This window comes from Stenella coeruleoalba, assembly GCF_951394435.1.
Source record: "Stenella coeruleoalba genome assembly, chromosome: 20".
NCBI classification, from domain to species: Eukaryota; Metazoa; Chordata; class Mammalia; order Artiodactyla; family Delphinidae; genus Stenella; species Stenella coeruleoalba.
In genome coordinates this window covers 53,239,140-53,255,880 of record NC_137166.1, presented here as the reverse complement: position 1 = coordinate 53,255,880, position 16,741 = coordinate 53,239,140, and the positions used below count along the sequence as shown (strand labels likewise).

Genomic DNA, 16,741 nt, shown 5'->3' with positions numbered 1-16,741 from the left:
GAAGATCCCACATGCCGCGGAGCGGCTGGGCCCGTGAGCCATGGCCGCTGAGCCTGTGCGTCCGGAGCATGTGCTCCGCAACGGGAGAGGCCACAACAGTGAGAGGCCCGCGTACCGCAAAAATAAATAAATAAATAAATAAATAAATAAATAAATAAATAAATAAATAAAACCTTAGCCAAAGTAGCAAAAAAAAAAAAAAAGAAAAAAAATCACTGGCTGCTTTATGGAGAATGCACTGCACTGGCACAGGCTGAGCAGAGCCAGGGAGGCCGGTGGGGACTGGCTGCTGGAGTGATCCACACAAGAGACGGTGGCAGACCACAGAGAGGGAGCATCTCCATGAGATATTTAGGAATTGAAAAGGCTGAGATTTGGAACTAGATTGGAAGTGGAGGAGGAATTAAACGCAACTTCCGTTTCTGGTTGAGCAGCTGGGTGGATGATGGTGCCCTTTATGAGAGCAAGAAAGTCTGGGGGGAGGAACAGGCTTTCAGGGCGATGTCAAGGACTCTTTAAGGGTGACTGCTGCAGGCGGAAATGTCCAGGATGCTGCCAGAAATCCGGGGAGGGGTCTGGGCTTGCACCTAACGCCTCATTACAGGACCCTGCACCGCGACAGCTGCGCCTATTACCGTCGTTATGGGGGCATGGGCACCTGGACATCTTTGGGGTGTGCCGCTCTTCCTCCTAAGTTAGTAGTGACCACCTTCGAAGATGAAAGAATCTAGAGAGCTGAAATAGATTCTTTATTTTAGGGATGGAAATAGGATAAAAAAGATACCTTTGTTAGTCGCCGCTGCAGTACCATCGAAAAAACATCCTGGGGAAAAAAGGAGATGTTCGTGTGTGTGTGTGGGAGAGGCTGGGGACCAGAAATCTGGGTCCTGGAGCCTAGGTCCCAAAGGTGGTGATAGGGCTTGGACTCTTAGATCTGAGAAAATAGGGGTTGGGGGTTATGACTCCTGGTCTGAGGAAGGACGGGGTGGGGGCCTGGACTCCTAAGAGGGTCTGGCGACTCAGACTTCTGGATCTGAGGGAGGAGGGGCTGGGGACCCAGACTCTTGGGTCTGGGAACGGAAAGCCAGATGCTGGGATTCTGGGGTCCCAGGGACTCACCACGCCAGCACGGTCGCACTGGCTGAGGCTAAGGCCACAGCGGCCGCGAGCAGGCACTGATTGCCCGGCGTTAGAGCCTCGGGCCTGGCCAGCAGCTCGCCCAGGCTGGGCGTCCAGGGTTCGATCATCTCCCCCTCCCGTGGCGTCCAGCGCAACACTTCCCGAAAAGAGACCTGGAGCTCAGTCTCCCCGCGCGGTGGCGGACCTGTCACTGCGGGGACGCGCACGTCAGCTGGGCACGAGCCCCACCCCTCACGTAGCCCCGCCCCTGCCGCGCAGCTCCGCCCCGCCCGCACCGTTCAGAAAGAAGTAAAGCCGCGCCAGGGGCCGCTGGTCGTGTGTGATCACGCAAGAGAAGGTGCCGCGGTGCGTGGGCTGCACCGGCCGGATCCGAGCCAGGTATCCTCGGGCCCTTGGTATCTCTCGGAAGTAGGACAGGTCCTGAGTCCGGAGCTGCGGGACGCTTGGGCTGGAGCGGCGAGAGGAGGAGGGCCCCCAGCCCCGAGCCCAGAAGAGATTCTCTCCGCCCCGACTCGCCAAACCACAACGTAAAGCCCCGCCCCCGAGCTAGACCACGACTTTCTGAGCCCTGGCCCCACCCTCAGCTCTTATTCGCCGATCTTTCACGCATAGTCCCGCCTCCTAAGTCTTGACTCCGCCTCTTGGGCCTAGTATTTGCTCTCCCGCCGAAAACTACGGATAACCCACCCCTGAGCTCTGGTTCTGCATTGTGAGCTTGCCCCTTACCCTTAAATGCCGAGACCCTCCCCTTGCACGAAGTCTGAATCTAGACGGAGTCCCACCCTCTGCATCCTGACTCCCCATCCTCTAGTAAAGCATAACACGCCTCCTGTCTTCATGCTGGACCCTCCCCGACTCACACCTCCTCCTGCGAACTTCCAGGAATAGGTGATCTCTTCCTTAGGCAGCTGGAAGTTCACAGTGCAAAAGAACATAGCCTGATGACCCCGAGTCACCGTCAAGTCCTGAACTGAAGACAAGTCCTCATCACCGCCTCGGCCCGCCCACGTCCGGCCCCGCCCCCAGACCACGCCTCCTCCGCACTCAGCTCCCTCTTCCAGTTTTTCAGGTTTCTTGCCCTTCAACGCCACGCCCCTCACCTGGGCAGTCTAACGGGAGGTCGCAGACCGTAGAGTAGCATCCTCGGCAGCGGAAACGCCGGGCGACCTCCTGGAGTCCTATGGGACGGGAACGCTGGATCTGGACTCCACCTGCCTCCCCTAGTCCGGATCCCTTCGGCCACCTTAAGGTCTATTTAACCTCCTTGGATTCTACCTGCCAGACAGAATCTGGGCCCCGCCTTCCCTGTGTTCATTGGCCAGCTCTCACCACGCTCCAGCCTCTAGGATCCCTATTGGTTTGCTTTGGTTTTCGGACCCGCCTTTTATGAGGTTTGTGAACAATACCTGGTTTACTTACTTTTCCCCGGGGCTCGTATTGGCCCCCTTCGGATCAGAGGCCCACCCGTCCTCTCCCATTTGTCCCAGGTTTCGACCCCTACCACCCCGCTTCCCCCGCAATTCTGAGCTCTGAATGATGTGCTTACCGCAGGGACGGATGCAGGCCTGGACTGCGGAGAGAAACCAAGCGTTACTACCCTGGAAGTCGCGGCAGATGCCCACCTGAAGTTCCCCTAGAGGAAACGTTTCTGGGCCGGATGCATTCCTCCAAGAGGACAGAGCCAGGCCTGACGCGGTCCACCTAGGGGGCGGGGCCAAGCCTGCAGCATTCCACCTGTAGGCGGGGCCAGGCCTGCAGCATTCCACTAAGAGGTCAGGCACAGGCCTGCTGCTAGCGTCTAAGACGGGGTGGGGGGAAAAGGGCGGCAGGCCTGCTGCTCTCACCAAGGAAGCAGGGCCAGTTCCGGTGTATTCCGTCAAACGGGGCAGGCTTAGATCCTGGGCGATGCTCAGAGGGGACAAAGTCTAACTAGGGGGCCCGGTTAGAGGTGTGGTCGGGCTGGAAGTAGCCCCTAAGGCGGCCCGGTTGGAAAGGAAACCTTTCAGAGTGCACAGGGCCAGACACAGAGATCCAGGAAGAGGCCCGGGCTAATCTGGGACAGGACCGTCCTAAGAAGCGTTCCAGCTAGAGATAACCTTCCGTCGGAGGGGCGGGGCCGGACCCAGAGTGGTCCAAGCAGAGGAAGAGGCTGTGTCCCGAGTGACCCACCAAGGGAAGCTCGGCTCAGAGATCGGGCCAGGGGTTTGCGCTGAAGGGAGCAGATGGGGGTCTCGGGAGTGGGGTTTTCTAATTGTCTGTGCCTGGGGGAAGGAGATGGTCTGTTTTACCTTCTTTAAGCTGTAATATAATCTTCTGCATTTTCTCCGCGGCATGAGGAAAGGCAACCTGAAAGGACCCTGGAGGGTAGAGGGAGTCCTTGTAGTAAAGACCCTTCCCCAAGGCTGGCCGAGCTTGACAGAACTCGCCGTCATCGTGCCTGTGCCCCTCCCCCAACCCCTCTCCACCCCCATGTCTCTGGTATATGCCACATCCTCCTACCCTGTCTACCCCAAAGGCTGACAGATCCCCAAACCTCCTTCCTTCTGCTGACTCTGGACTAACCTCTCTGATGGGACCCCTCAGCATCATCTGTGTTATCTTGTTGAGGGGAAAGGGGAGGATAAATGTCACATGTCTTCCAAGGCCTCCGAGGCTCTACGGTCTGGCTTACTCTCCCTCTCTATTCCATCCCTAATACCCACCTTTCGTTTCCCCTAATAGGAAAAGAACCATATTCTCTGGCACTTCAGGGCCTTTGCACGTGCCGCCTTCAGTTTCCAGCACATCTCTGCCCCTACTCCTACTCATCCCTCATGTCACACCTGTGCCACCTCCTTAGAGGCTTTCCCTGACAAGTATAATCTAACCCAGTCCCCTATTTTTGTCTCTAATAGTGCTGCATTCATTCCATTATAGCTCTCACCAGTTTGCAAATACATTTTTTTTTTTTTCCCGGTACGCGGGCCTCTCACTGCTGTGGCCTCTCCCGTTGCGGAGCACAGGCTCCGGACGCGCAGGCTCAGCGGCCACGGCTCACGGGCCCAGCCGCTCTGCAGCATGTGGGATCTTCCCGGACCGGGGCACGAACCCGCGTCCCCTGCATCGGCAGGCAGACTCTCAACCGCTGCGCCACCAGGGAAGCCCACAAATACATATTTTATATATACATAGTGGTCATTTAAGTCTGTCTCTTAGTGCTATGTCCTCAGAACCCAGGAGAGGGCCCTGAGTCTTAGAAATAAGTATGTGTAGAATGAATTCCAGGATCCAACTGGAATGGAGACCACAGCTGGAGGCAGTGACCCCGATCCATCCTTTGGATGTGTTATATTTGGCCTGGAAAGTGTTTTTTAAAATGAACCAGTTGCCATCATATAAAATTTGGGAAAAGTCACATAAAATGTTTGGCATCCCTTTAAGAAACTTGGAAGAGCTGTAAGAGAGACCGTATTTCCATGAGGCAGCAGTTAGCCGGAGCGTAGCAGCAGCCTCCCCCTTCAGACAGGGCACACACCCACTTTTACAGAGCTCCCAGCCTCTTCATTTCTATCCCTCTTTCACTCCTTTTTTTCCCCTTCCTTTTCTTTCTCTTCTTTATTTTATTTTATTTTTTTTTTGGCCATGCTACATGGCACCATGTGGGATCTTAGTTCCCCGACCAGGTATCGAACCTGTGCCCCCTGCAGTGGAAGCGTGGAGTCCTAACCACCAGGGAAGTCCCTCACTCTTTTTATGTTCTCTGTCCTTATGGATGTTTGAGTTTTGACCACTGAAATGGCCTCCAAGCTATAATGTTTTGGGGCTTTGTCAAAGTGGACGGGTGGAATGATTTACAGGTGGAGGCGGTTTTGGAAATCAAGAAACGCGGCAGGGTCCTATGGGCTGAATTGTCTCCCTCCCAAATTCATATGTTGAAGTCCTAACCCCCAGTCCTTCAGAATGTAACTGTACTTGGAGATAGAGTCTTAAGGAGGTAATTAGGTTAAAATGAAGTCTTTAGGGTGGGCCTTAATCCAATATGACTGATGTCCTTAGAAGAATAGGAAATTTGGACACAGACACAGAGGGAAGCCAGTCATCTACAAGCCAAGGGGAGAGGCCTCAGAAGAAACCAACCCTGCTGACACTGACTCCTTGATTTTGGACTTCTAGCCTCCAAAATTGTGAACAAATAAATTTCTGTTATTTAAGCCACCCGGTCTGTGGTATTTTGTTACAGCAGCCCTAGCAAACAAATACACAGGGATTGCCAGTTGCCTCAAAATATCTATTTTCTCTTTAGTAACATAATACTGCATTTTAGCTGAGAAAGCACCCTTCCCAGCTTCAGCTAAAAGACTGCATTTCCCAACCTCCCTTGCAGCTAGTTGTGGTCATGTGACTTAGCTGTGATCATATGACCAACTTCTGCTCCCTGAGATTAAGTGCAAATGTCATGTGTGAGTTACAGAAAGCAGGCTTAAGAGAGAAATGGTGACATATTATTGACCCCTTCCCCCTCCTCCATCCTGTTGCCTGAAACTTAGATTTGATGGCTGGCGCTCTAGCAGTTATAAAGGACCATGAGGATAAGGGGGTATACCCTAAGATGGTAAGGCAGAAAGCTGGAAGGGGCTTGGGTTCCCAGGAAAATGGAGCTGCCATACTAGCCTTAAGTGCCTAACTCAAGACTTATTTTTTATGGGAGAAATAAACTTCTAGCTTACTTAAGCCAGTGCAGGTTTCTCTGCAATTTAAAACCATACAAAACAGAGGAGGGAATTGAGAATATTGGCAAGAGACTGGCTGAAGTGATGATCATTGGGTAGACGCTGGAGGGGGCGCTGAAGCCAGGAAGCAGGTTCAAAATGAGGGGTCAAGGACTTAGTGGTCTCTTCTTGGCCACAAGGCAGGCATGTGGTCTGGAGATGGCAGGATGGTCGGGAGGATGTGGTCCGAGTCGTGTGCTCAAATGAGAGGCCAGGATGTTGGAGGAGGCATCTAAGGAATATCTGTGGACCAAACCAAATGACTCACGGGGAAGGGATACACCAAGTCAGCCATGGGGCAGGGGAGAAGCATGGGAGGAAAGTAGGGATGGAGTGAAATAACCAGAGAGGCCAAGGGGCAGGGGCTATATCAACTGAACCACAAGGGGGCGCGGGTGGATGTTATAAAGTCTCCCCCAAAAGAGGTGCTTCATTAGGAACTTCAACTGTTTCTGATCATCTGGGTTTGAGTCCTGTCTCTTCCGATGATAAGCACACCTGTCGCACACCTGAGCTAGCCATCACACATCCTCTTCCCTATGTGACCTCGGCCAAGTATTTAACCCTCCTGATCCTCAGTTTCCTCGTTCATAAAACGGGGACAATATTGGCGTCTACCTCACAGGGTTGGCAGGGAGGATTTAATGTCATACAACATAAAAGCATTCCCCTTCCAAACTATGTGCCAGGTACCATTTAATGACCATGTGGGATAATGTCTCTAAGTGCTTGGAATGGTGCCTGGCACACCGTGTCATAGAAGGGTCAACTACTGGTATTACCATCCCCAAGTTTGAGATGGGGAAACCAAGGCACAGAGAGGTTAGGAAGGCAGCCCAAGGTCACACAGCTAGATTTGAACCCAGGTGGTCCAACTCCAGAGCCTCCACATGCGACCACTACCTGTGGTACATACACTGCCCTCCTTGACACCATATTATCCATTCCATGGTTCACATACACTAACAGTGTCACCTGCCACCACCGGGAGCCACTCTGAGTCAGCACGTCCATCTCTCAGGTCCTCCATTTGGGAGAGACCCGGAAGTCATCCTCGATTCTCCCCATACCCCTCACCCCATATATGTCTGGTCCAGACATCTCCTGGGTCCATCCTCCCTGTCTAGCTGAGCCCCAACTTGCCCATCTGGAAAATGGGGCTATAAAACTCCACCTCCTAGGGCTGATACAAGGATATCCTTTAGGAAGATAATTAACAAGTAACTCTGCCAGGACTTCACTGGTGGTCCAGTGGTTTAGACTCTGAGCTTCCACTGCAGGGGGCACGGGTTCGATCCCTGTTCAGGGAACTAAGATCCCGCATGCCACACCGCGTGGCCAGCAAAAAAATATATAAACAAAACACAGCATCTTCCATATAAGGGGCAGGTTGGTCTGGGCCCACCTGAACCACTGCGTCTGGTCCGAGCCACCACTGATCTCACTGGTCTCTCTGCTTCTGCCCTTGACCCACGTGGCCTTAATCAGACCCTCTCCTTCCTTAAAATCTTCCAATGGCTTCCCCATATCAAGAGCAAAAGCCGAAGAGACTGGCTAAAGTGATGGTCATTGAGTATAAGCTGGAAAGAGGAGCCACCTTGGCTAAGGTCAGACCAAGGGCCCACCATAGTGGTTCTCAAAGTGTGTCCCTAGAACAGCAGCAGCAGCTCCCGGGAACTTGTTAGCAATGTCCATTTCTGGGCCCCACCTCAGACCTACTGCTGAGAAACAGAGGGAGGGGCCCAGGAGTCTGCATTTTAATAAGCTCCCAGGAGAGTCTGACATACACTGTGGGGCTAGAGAACAACTGGCCCCAGGGCCTTTGCACTGGCTCTCCCCTCTGCCTGGAAGCTCTCTCCCCAGGTTATCTGCGTGGCTCTCACTGTCCCCTCGTTCCAGTCTTTGCTCAATTGGACCTTCTCATTTGCAACTCTCCTGATCACCCCAATGGCCACCCCATTCTGTTCCCCTTCTGTTTTCCTCCACAGCACAGATCACCAACTGACATCAATGGCATTTCACTTGTTATGTTTAATAATCAACATAAGCAACCTGAGGGCAGGTGGCTTGCAGTTTTGGTCACAGCTGTGTCCCTGGTGGTGCTCCTGGCACATTCAATAAATATCTGTGGAGTACCAGCTTCTCCCAGCCTCCCATCTCCCTCCAGTCCGTCCTCCATGTGGCCCCAGAGGATCTTCCTACACGCAGAGCTGACCCTGCCCTTCCCCGGCTCACAGCCCTGCTCCTTCAGGACAGAGTGTCAAGTCTCCCTGACTCCCAGCTGAACCCTGGATGTCCCCCAGGCCCCTCGCAGTCATTACATCCTCGCCCAGCTGGCCATCTGCCCCCACCCCTGCTCTTCCTCCCAGGCTCCCGGTCTCAGGGATGACCCACTGCCCCCTCAGGCATGGAGGCAGACCCTGGACACGGCCCCTAATCCTCCTCTTCCCCTTTTCCTGAACAGCTCATCAGATCCAAGCCCCATCCCTCCTGCCCTTGACTCTCTCTACCCGATTCCCTCTTCTCCACCTTCACAATCCCCACCCCAGCTCTGGCCTCCTTCACAGCAGCCTCCACCCAGGCCTCCCAGCCTCCACGCTCTCCCCTGCTCCAGTCGGTCCCACACACAGCCCTCGCCAGGGTCTTCTACACTCAGAGCTGGACTTGTTTCTGCTCTTTTCAAAACCTTGTGTGACACGTTGGCCTAAACCAGGGAGAACAGGCATCTCCTGGAATCTTCCTCCCTCCTCCCCAGTCAGCTCTGAGTTCCTCAGCTCTCCCTTTGGGGGTGGGGGATCCGCAGCTGAAGTCTTCTCCATGCTGGACCCCCCGGGAGCCCCCTGGATAGATGGGAACCGCCTCACGTTTAGGGATCTTTGTCAAAGAAGCTCCGTGGCAAGAGCAGGAAGCGAAAGAAGTAACAGCTAAGATGCAGAAATAAGTGCAGAGCCCCCAGACCACTGACGTGGCCAGTTTATGCTGCAAAGCAGCGAGCGCTCCCACCCCCAGTCTCCAGCACACTGCGGGCATGGGGGTGGGGGTGGGGGATCCTGTGTCACGTGACCACGGTGGCCTGCTGCAATCACTGCTCATGCTGCCCTTCGGCCGCAAGGGTCGCCCCAGCCCTGAGGTCCCTCCCCACCGGCACATGCATGTGTTTCTCTACAGTGTGTGTCTCACCCACCCCAAGGCTGTCACGTGTGCCTGTCTCCCTTCACAGCTGTCACCTGAATCATCCTCTCTCTCCCTGTTCCTACCTGTCTTCCGGCCCCCTAATAGCCTCACATGTCAAAAATGTGGAATTACTTTGTTAACTGTAGGGAATATGTGTGTTTTATCCTAGAGGAAGATCTCTTCCCTGAAGTCTGTCTCACTGGGGGAGCCCTGCCTCTCACTGAGCTCTGAGGCCACCCTGGGAGGCAAGGAGATTGTCCCATCTCTCAGATGGGTAAGTTGAGGCCCGGGGGGGCGGGGGAGCCATGATGCATCCAGAATCTCATAGCCAGGAAGAGGGCAAGCCACACAGTGAGGTCAGAACGCACATCTCCCTGATCCCAGCTGGCTTGAGACTCTAAGTTACTTCTGCACTGTCTCCACCAGCCCCTGCCCATCTCCTCTCCCCGACAAGGCTGCCCAGCTCCCTCAGCTTCCAAGCGTCACCTCCTGCGAGATCGCTGTCAAGTTCTGGGCTTTCCCCGCACAAACATCCATCTCCTGGGGGCTCCAAGCCCGCATCTCCCGCCGCTGCCGGCCCCGCCCCACTCACCCTGGGCGGCGGCCACCTCCTGCAGGGAGTGGGTCATCTGGGTGAAGGCGTCGTGCAGATGGCTCCTTTCCTCGTAGTCTGGAGGTCGGAGGCAGGAGCTGGGGCGAAGCGGTTCCCCAACACCACATCCCCAAAGTGGACCTTCCTCTGCCTCTCTCTGAGCCTCTGGCCTCCGCAAAGCCTCTGTCCTCCCGTCTCTGAGCCTCTGGCCCCCGCAAAGCCTCTGTCCTCCCGTCTCTGAGCCTCTGGCCCCCGCAAAGCCTCTGTCCTCCCGTCTCTGAGTCTCTGGCCCCCGCAAAGCCTCTGTCCTCCCATCTCTGGCCCCCGCAAAGCCTCTGTCCTCCCGTCTCTGAGCCTCTGGCCCCCGCAAAGCCTCTGTCCTCCCGTCTCTGAGCCTCTGGCCCCCGCAAAGCCTCTGTCCTCCCGTCTCTGAGCCTCTGGCCCCCGCAAAGCCTCTGTCCTCCCGTCTCTGAGCCTCTGGCCCCCGCAAAGCCTCTGTCCTCCCGTCTCTGAGCCTCTGGCCCCCGCAAAGCCTCTGTCCTCCCGTCTCTGAGCCTCTGGCCCCCGCAAAGCCTCTGTCCTCCCGTCTCTGAGCCTCTGGCCCCCGCAAAGCCTCTGTCCTCCCGTCTCTGAGCCTCTGGCCCCCGCAAAGCCTCTGTCCTCCCGTCTCTGGCCCCTGCAAAGCCTCTGTCCTCCCGTCTCTGAGTCTCTGGCCCCCGCAAAGTCTCCATCCTCCCGTCTCTGAACCTTTGTTCCCCTCAGTCTCTCCAGGCCTCTCTGGTCCCTCCCTCCACATGCCCCCCTCGGGGCCCTGGAGGATGTGGGGTGTCTCCTCACTGATTTCAGTGTCCTGGAGGCCCTTAAAGGCATCTGTTAAGGCCTCCTCACACTTCTCGAGGTCGGGGCTCTCCAGGCCGACGAAGATCTGGCAGATTTGGAGGCGCTCCTTGTAAGATGTGAAGCAGAGGAGACAGGCCCAGGCGGAGGCCCGGAAGACCGTGAGGGCCACCAGCGCGGACGGCACAGCGCTCCCTGCGGCCAGAAGGGCCATAGCGGAGGGTCTCAGCCTGTGGAGAAGCTGGAGACTTTTGTGAGGTCACAGTGGTGTGGGGGAGGGGCTCAAGATACAGGGTCAGAGGTCAGGTTGCAGTCTCCAGTCCAATGTCAGGTTCCAGGGTTTTCAGGGAGGAAGGGTGTGTCGGGTCAGGGGTCAGGGGTCGGACCCCAGGCTGATGGCTGGGCCGGATGCCAGGCTCCCAAGAACCTCACCTGTGACCCTGGACGTCCTCACAGGTTAAAGGGTCTCAGGGACCCAGAGGCCGGCAGTACGGTGTGCGGGGTCCCGCCAAGCCCTGGGGTGTGGTAGTGGGGTGCAGCAGAAATGGACATGGCACAGAGACACCGTGAGGGCCCGAAAGACAGAAACCAAGCCATGGAGAGACATGGGGAGCGTCAGAGACCCAGAAAGCACCATAAGAGACAGATGGAGACAGGGTCTCAGAGGTCACTGTGCAGAGACCCAGCGGAGATGGAGAGACAGAGAGGAAGCAAAACAGAGATATCTTGATGGGAGAGAAACTCTTTGAGGGAAGGGGCAGGAAGGAATGTAGGGACGAGGACACAAGGAACAGCCCAGCCTCTCCTCCCACGATCCCTGCGGCAGCCCCTCTCCCCAGCCTGGCGGGGTGGGGCAGGGGACCGGGGTCAGGGGTCCCCGCCGGGCCGTCCCGTGCAGGGCGCAGCCTGGGGAAAGCTAGGAGGCCGTATAGTGATCTCCGTGGGTGTCCTCCTCAACTATACAACCTCCTACCTCAGCCCGGGGGGCGCGGCAGGTGGACAGACAGACGGATGGACTGGACGGACAGACGGGGGCCAGGGAGGGCGGGGAGGGCCGGGGAGGCCCCAGCCGCGATGGTGAGCCCCCGACACGGACCCACAGACACGAGCTTGTGTGCGGCGAAGGCCCCGCAAGGTCGGTTCTACGGGTGGGTGCCAGGACCCAGGAATGCGGGCCCCCGGCCCCCTCCTCCCCAAGGAACCCAGGAGTCAGCCCCTCGGCCCCTTCCTCACCAGGGACCCAAGAGTTCAGGCCCCAGGCCCCTTCCTCCCCACAGGTCCCCGCAATCCAGGCCCCCTAGCCTCCTCTCCTCCCCCAGATTCAGAAGTCCAAGTCCACAGCCCCCTTCTCCACTGGGGACCCAGGAAGCCAGGCCCCCCAGCCCCCTCCCTCAGACCTGGGAGTCCGGCCAGGCCTGCCTCCTCGGAGAAGACACAGCCTGGCTTCCTGGATCCCGGGTCAGAGGGAACCTCACCTGTTTTGGAGTTTGGTCCCTTGGACAAGACAGTTCCCTACCTACCTGTCTGATTCAGAAATCCAGGACCGGTGTGGAGACCGTCCACGGGATACAAAGCCGTCATGCCTTTCTGGGTAATTTTTCCCCTCTCTCCTCCCTTCCTTTGGCCTCTCATCACGCACAACACTGACAGCTAGGATCCCTGAGCGCTGATACCGCCCCAGGCCTCTGTCATGTGGCAGGCAGGGGCTCAAGGTGCCATCAGCACCCCCATTTTGCAGGTGGGAAGGCTGAGCCCCAGTCAGCTGGTGAGTGGGAGGGGCCAGGCCCGCAAGGTGGCGGGACCAGCACCCACGCTTCCCCACCCCTGGGCTGAGTCTGTGCACCCGAGAGCCTCCGCCTCTGTCCAGCGCTCGTCTGTCTTGCTCTCACTGTCTCCGGCTCCATCTCCATCTTTCTGGTTCTCTCTCCCCATCCTGCCGTGTTGCCGCTGGCTCAGTCTCCGTCTTACCTGGTCTCCATTTCCTCCAGCCTCTGCACGCTTCTCCCCGCTCTGCGTTGCCCACCCTCCCCCTCAGCTCGGCCTTCTCCTTGCTCAGTCCTCTCTCTCTCCTCTCCCCGCCTCCTGGTTCTCTCTCCTTTCTCTTTTCTCTTTCTTTTCCTTTCCCTTCTGTCTTTCACCCTCCTCTTCTCCCTGCCACCCCGTCTTTGTCCCCCTCCTTCTCTCTCTCCCTCAATTTCCCTGTCTCACTCTCCTCTCCCCCTTTTTCCTGTTTGCCTCCCTCTCGCTGCCCGCCTTCTCTCCATCCCTCTGTCTCCTTCGCTCCCCTCTGTCTCTGTCTCTCTCTTTTTCTCTCTCCCTTTCTCCCTCCCTCCCTCCCTCCTAGGTCTCTCTCCTTCCTTCCCTCCCTCCCCTTCTCTCTCTCTCTCTCTCCCTTTCTCCTTCCCTCTCTCCCTCCCCCTCGCAGCAGCTCGGAGCCAGGTCTGGAGCTGGGGTGGCTGGAGAAGGGGCCCAGGGCCGGGGTAGCGACCTACTGAGGAGGGGGAGGAGAGGCGGGAAGGGGGCGGAGGCGGCAAGGGGGGAGGAAGGGGCCAGAGACGGGTCTACGGTCCCAGCTCTCATTCCCCTTCCCTCCTTCCCAACCTCCCAGACCCTCAGGCGGGGGCGAGAGTCAGGCCAAGGTGGGGAGGAAGGGGAAGGGAGGAGGCTGCCCCCGCCGCCCCCCCACCCAACAACCTGGCCCAGAGCCCAGGCCTGGGTTCCCAGCATGCCCCGGGGCTGCCTGGGGCCTGAGGAGGGGGGTGAGAGCAGAGGGGAAGCTGAGAATCTTAAAGATTTGCAGGACCTGAGCATCTCCCCACTCCTCCCACACATTTCTCCTCGGGAAAACTGAGGCCCAGAGAGAAGGGTCAGGACTTGTTCAAGGTCACTGGACAAGGCCTTGGTGGAGGCCCGAACTCCCTGGGCCCATAGGCCGGATTTGGGGAAAAGGTTGGCGCTGGACTTCCCCCAGGTCTGGGTCCCCCTCCCCCTCTCTGCAGACCCTGGGGAGCCCCCAAGGGTCAGAGAGCAGACCCAAACAGTCTGGCACCATGGCAACCAGTTGGCCCCGCCCCCTTAACCCCCAGAGGGCTGGACTCCAGCTGGGGCTAAAGAGGAGGTGGGGACTCCTGGGTTCTGGGCAGGAAGGGGCTGGGGGCCCGAACACCGGGCTTTCGTGGAGAGCGGGGGATGGAACGTGGAGCCCCAGGTCTGAGGGGAGGAGAGGTTGGAGGCCCAGACTCCTGGATCTTGGGGTAAAGGGGGCTAGGGGTTCGCACTCTGGAATTCTGAGGGAGGGGGCTGGGTCGCGGACTCCCAGGTCTAAGGGAGGAGGGGGCTGGGGCCTGGAATCCCGGGTCCCCAGGGGAGCCTGGATGCTGGGCCTCTCCTCCGCCAGACATCCCCTGCCCCCGCCGCTGACCCTGGCCTGTCTGGCAGCCCAGACAGCCTCCCCCACTCCTCTGCAGCCCCCTCCCACTTGCACGGCTCACCCTTGACCCCTCAAAGCCCCGCAGCCCCTTCCCTGCCCCTCCCCCTCCCCTCCAGCCAGACGTTAACCCTTCCGTTGCCACAGGCACCTCCAAAGCCAGACTCTCTCCCTCCACCTCCCTTGAGGGCGCGGGAGGGCATCTCGCCCTAGTCGGCTCCAGCTCCGAACCCAGCTACCCCAGCCCCATCTCTCTCCTCCCAATGGAAACCAGGAGGTGTTCCCCGCCCGCTCCTCCTCCTGGATCCCGGAATCCAGGCCCCCAGTCCCCTCCTCCAAGGATTCAGGAGTCTGGGTTCCCAGCCCCCTCCTCCTCCAAGAACCCAGAAATCCAGGCCCCCGGCTGCCTCCTCCCCCTAGGGACCCTGGAGTTCGGGTCCCGGGCCCCATCCCCCTCCCTCTCCGCAGACTCACGGCTCCGCAGCTCCAGCGTCGGGGGGAAGGGGTCTCGGTGGGCAGCGCCCGGGCCGGGCTGAGCCGGGCCCCGCCGCCGCCGACAGCTCTCCATCCTCTCCCCGCCTCCGCCGCCCGACGGCCTCTCCTCTTCCTCCCGGCGTCCCCGCCATCCTCCTTCCCTCCTCCCCGATTCCCTCCGGCCTGCGCCTCCTCCCGGCTCTGCGGGCCCGGCTCCCCCGCCCGGGACCCCGCCGGACCAGCCCCCTCCCCAGGGGGCCCCCGCCCCGGCCCCTCCCCATCGCCAGGCCCAGTCCGGCTTGGCTTCCCCCCCCCGCCACCCCCCCGCCCCGGAGCTGGCCCCGGTCCAGGGGAAAAAATTCCATCCAGCCCCGGGGAGGAGGAGCGGGGCGGGGGAGGGAGCAGGGAGGAGAGGCCGGGCCGGGGAGCGTGACGCAGGGAGGAGGGAAGGGACAAAAGGGGCCGGGAGGCTGCAGAGCCGGCAGCGCTCGCACTCCTCCCTCCTCCCTCCTCCCTCGGCCGGGGCCGGTTCTCTCCTCTCTCTCCGCTTTCTCTCGTCCCCTCCACCTCTCCTCCCTTTCCTTCTCTTTGCCCGCCTGCCTCCTCCTGGCCCTGTGCGTTCCCCTCTGTCTCGTCTCCGCGTCTCTCTCTTTCTCCTTACATCAACCCCCCCCAATCAGGGTCTGCTCCTCTCCCCCCTCTTCTCTCTCCCCCTTCCTGCTCTCCCAGCCTCCTTCCCCTCCCTCGGCTTCGGGCTCTCCACCCACCCACCCACCCACTGGGGAGAGAAGGGTGAATCAGACCCAGATCTGCCCTTGCAGACGGAGCTCACAGTCTTACGGAGGAGACAGACCCAGACGCAGACAGTTCCAATTCAGGGCGGTCGGGGTTTGACAGAGGGAGGACCCAGCGTCTGTGGGAGGAAAGGACCTCCAGGGAAGGCCGTGGTTGTGACCTCCAAGACCTGGGAGAAGTTAGATCTGAATTGTTGAGAGAGAGAGGGAGAGAGAGACAGCAGTAAGGGCGTTCCAGGCAGAGGGCATAGCTCAAGCGGAGACCCAAAGGCAGGAAACCAGGGGCCATTCTGGGGGAAGGGCAGGCAGTCAGGTCTGACGGGAGCCCAGGAGCCTGGAAGAGGAGGCCGAGGTGGTGGGCGGGGCCAGGTTCCTCTTTGCTCGGAAGGCCGGGCTGGGAACTTTCCCGTGAGGGTGACCCGTATCCTTGGAGGGCTGTGAGCAAGGGGAGGGACAGGGTCAGAGCTGGGTGTCAGAAAGACCCCTCTGAGGGCCGTGGGGGATGAGATGGGGGGGAGAGACTACTGGAGGCTGGGAGGCTGGGGAGGAGGACGCTTGATCAGGGGCTGGGACCCTGGGGACCCAGAGGAGGTGGTGGGGCAGAGAACGTGAGGGGCGTGATGGAAGAGGTGAAGAAGATACAACAGCCGGAAGTCTGGCCCTGAAACTGAGGGGACAGGAGTTGTTCCAGATGGGGAACCAAGAGGAAGAAGGGAGGACAGGAGAGGGAAGATGCTGTGTGCAGCTTGGGACCTTGTCGACATTAAAGGCCAGAGGACATTTAGGGAAGACATGTGGTGGGTATAGCGTTCTGGAGCTCAGACAGTGAAAAATGCAGTTTCCTCCCGCCCTGTCCCTGGCCACCCACTTCTCTCTGGGGACAGCTTATGCTTACCAGTTTCTTGTGTATCTTTCCAGAGAAAGTCTATACATTTACACACATATATTATACCACCCCGCCTTTTTTGTCCCCAGGTGGGATCATATTATTCTATACTTTGCTTTTTTTTAAACACTATATCCTGAAGATCCTCCTATATCTACACAGCTTATAGAGGTACCTCGTTCATGTTAGCGGCTATATAGTATTCCATTGTATAAATTTATTCAGCCCTACTTATTCAATCAATTAGGAGGGTTTTTTTTTTACATAAAGAAACTAATGCTTATGAATATTCAAATTACTGGGCTTTTTAAAGAACTGATTTCTTACAATGCTCTTAAGCTGCTAAACCCAGATATTTGATAAATACTTCTAGGGCCTTTAAATTTTGTCATTAATTACTAATGATAGGAATAATAATGATGCAACCATACCTTTTATTGAATGTCTACTTAGGGACAAGCCCCGGGCTGGGTATTTGTTATACATTATGTCATTTCAGTTAACACAGCAGTCTTATTTTTAGGAACTGTTTTATCTTCATGTAAGGATGAGGGAACTGAGTTCTGAAGAGTGAGTTACCCAAGCTCACAAAGTGAACGGCAGAGCTAGGATTCGAACCCACGCCTCTCTGGCTCCAAGTTCTATGCCCTTTCTTTGGAGATGGGCTGC

At 57.6% G+C, this 16,741-nt stretch overlaps 1 protein-coding gene across 1 annotated transcript; it reads right to left on the bottom strand.

Annotated features, from left to right (window-relative positions):
* Positions 1-800: 800 nt before the first annotated feature.
* SPACA6 (sperm acrosome associated 6) lies at positions 801-10,758 on the bottom strand. The gene is made up of 8 exons (XM_079907645.1): positions 10,492-10,758; positions 9,655-9,732; positions 3,429-3,497; positions 2,687-2,710; positions 2,241-2,318; positions 2,001-2,110; positions 1,416-1,572; positions 801-1,330 (listed from the first exon to the last, which is right to left on the bottom strand). The coding sequence occupies exons 1-8, from the start codon at positions 10,703-10,705 to the stop codon at positions 1,116-1,118; spliced, it is 945 nt and encodes a 314-aa protein (XP_079763771.1). The 5' UTR covers positions 10,706-10,758; the 3' UTR covers positions 801-1,115.
* Positions 10,759-16,741: the final 5,983 nt, after the last annotated feature.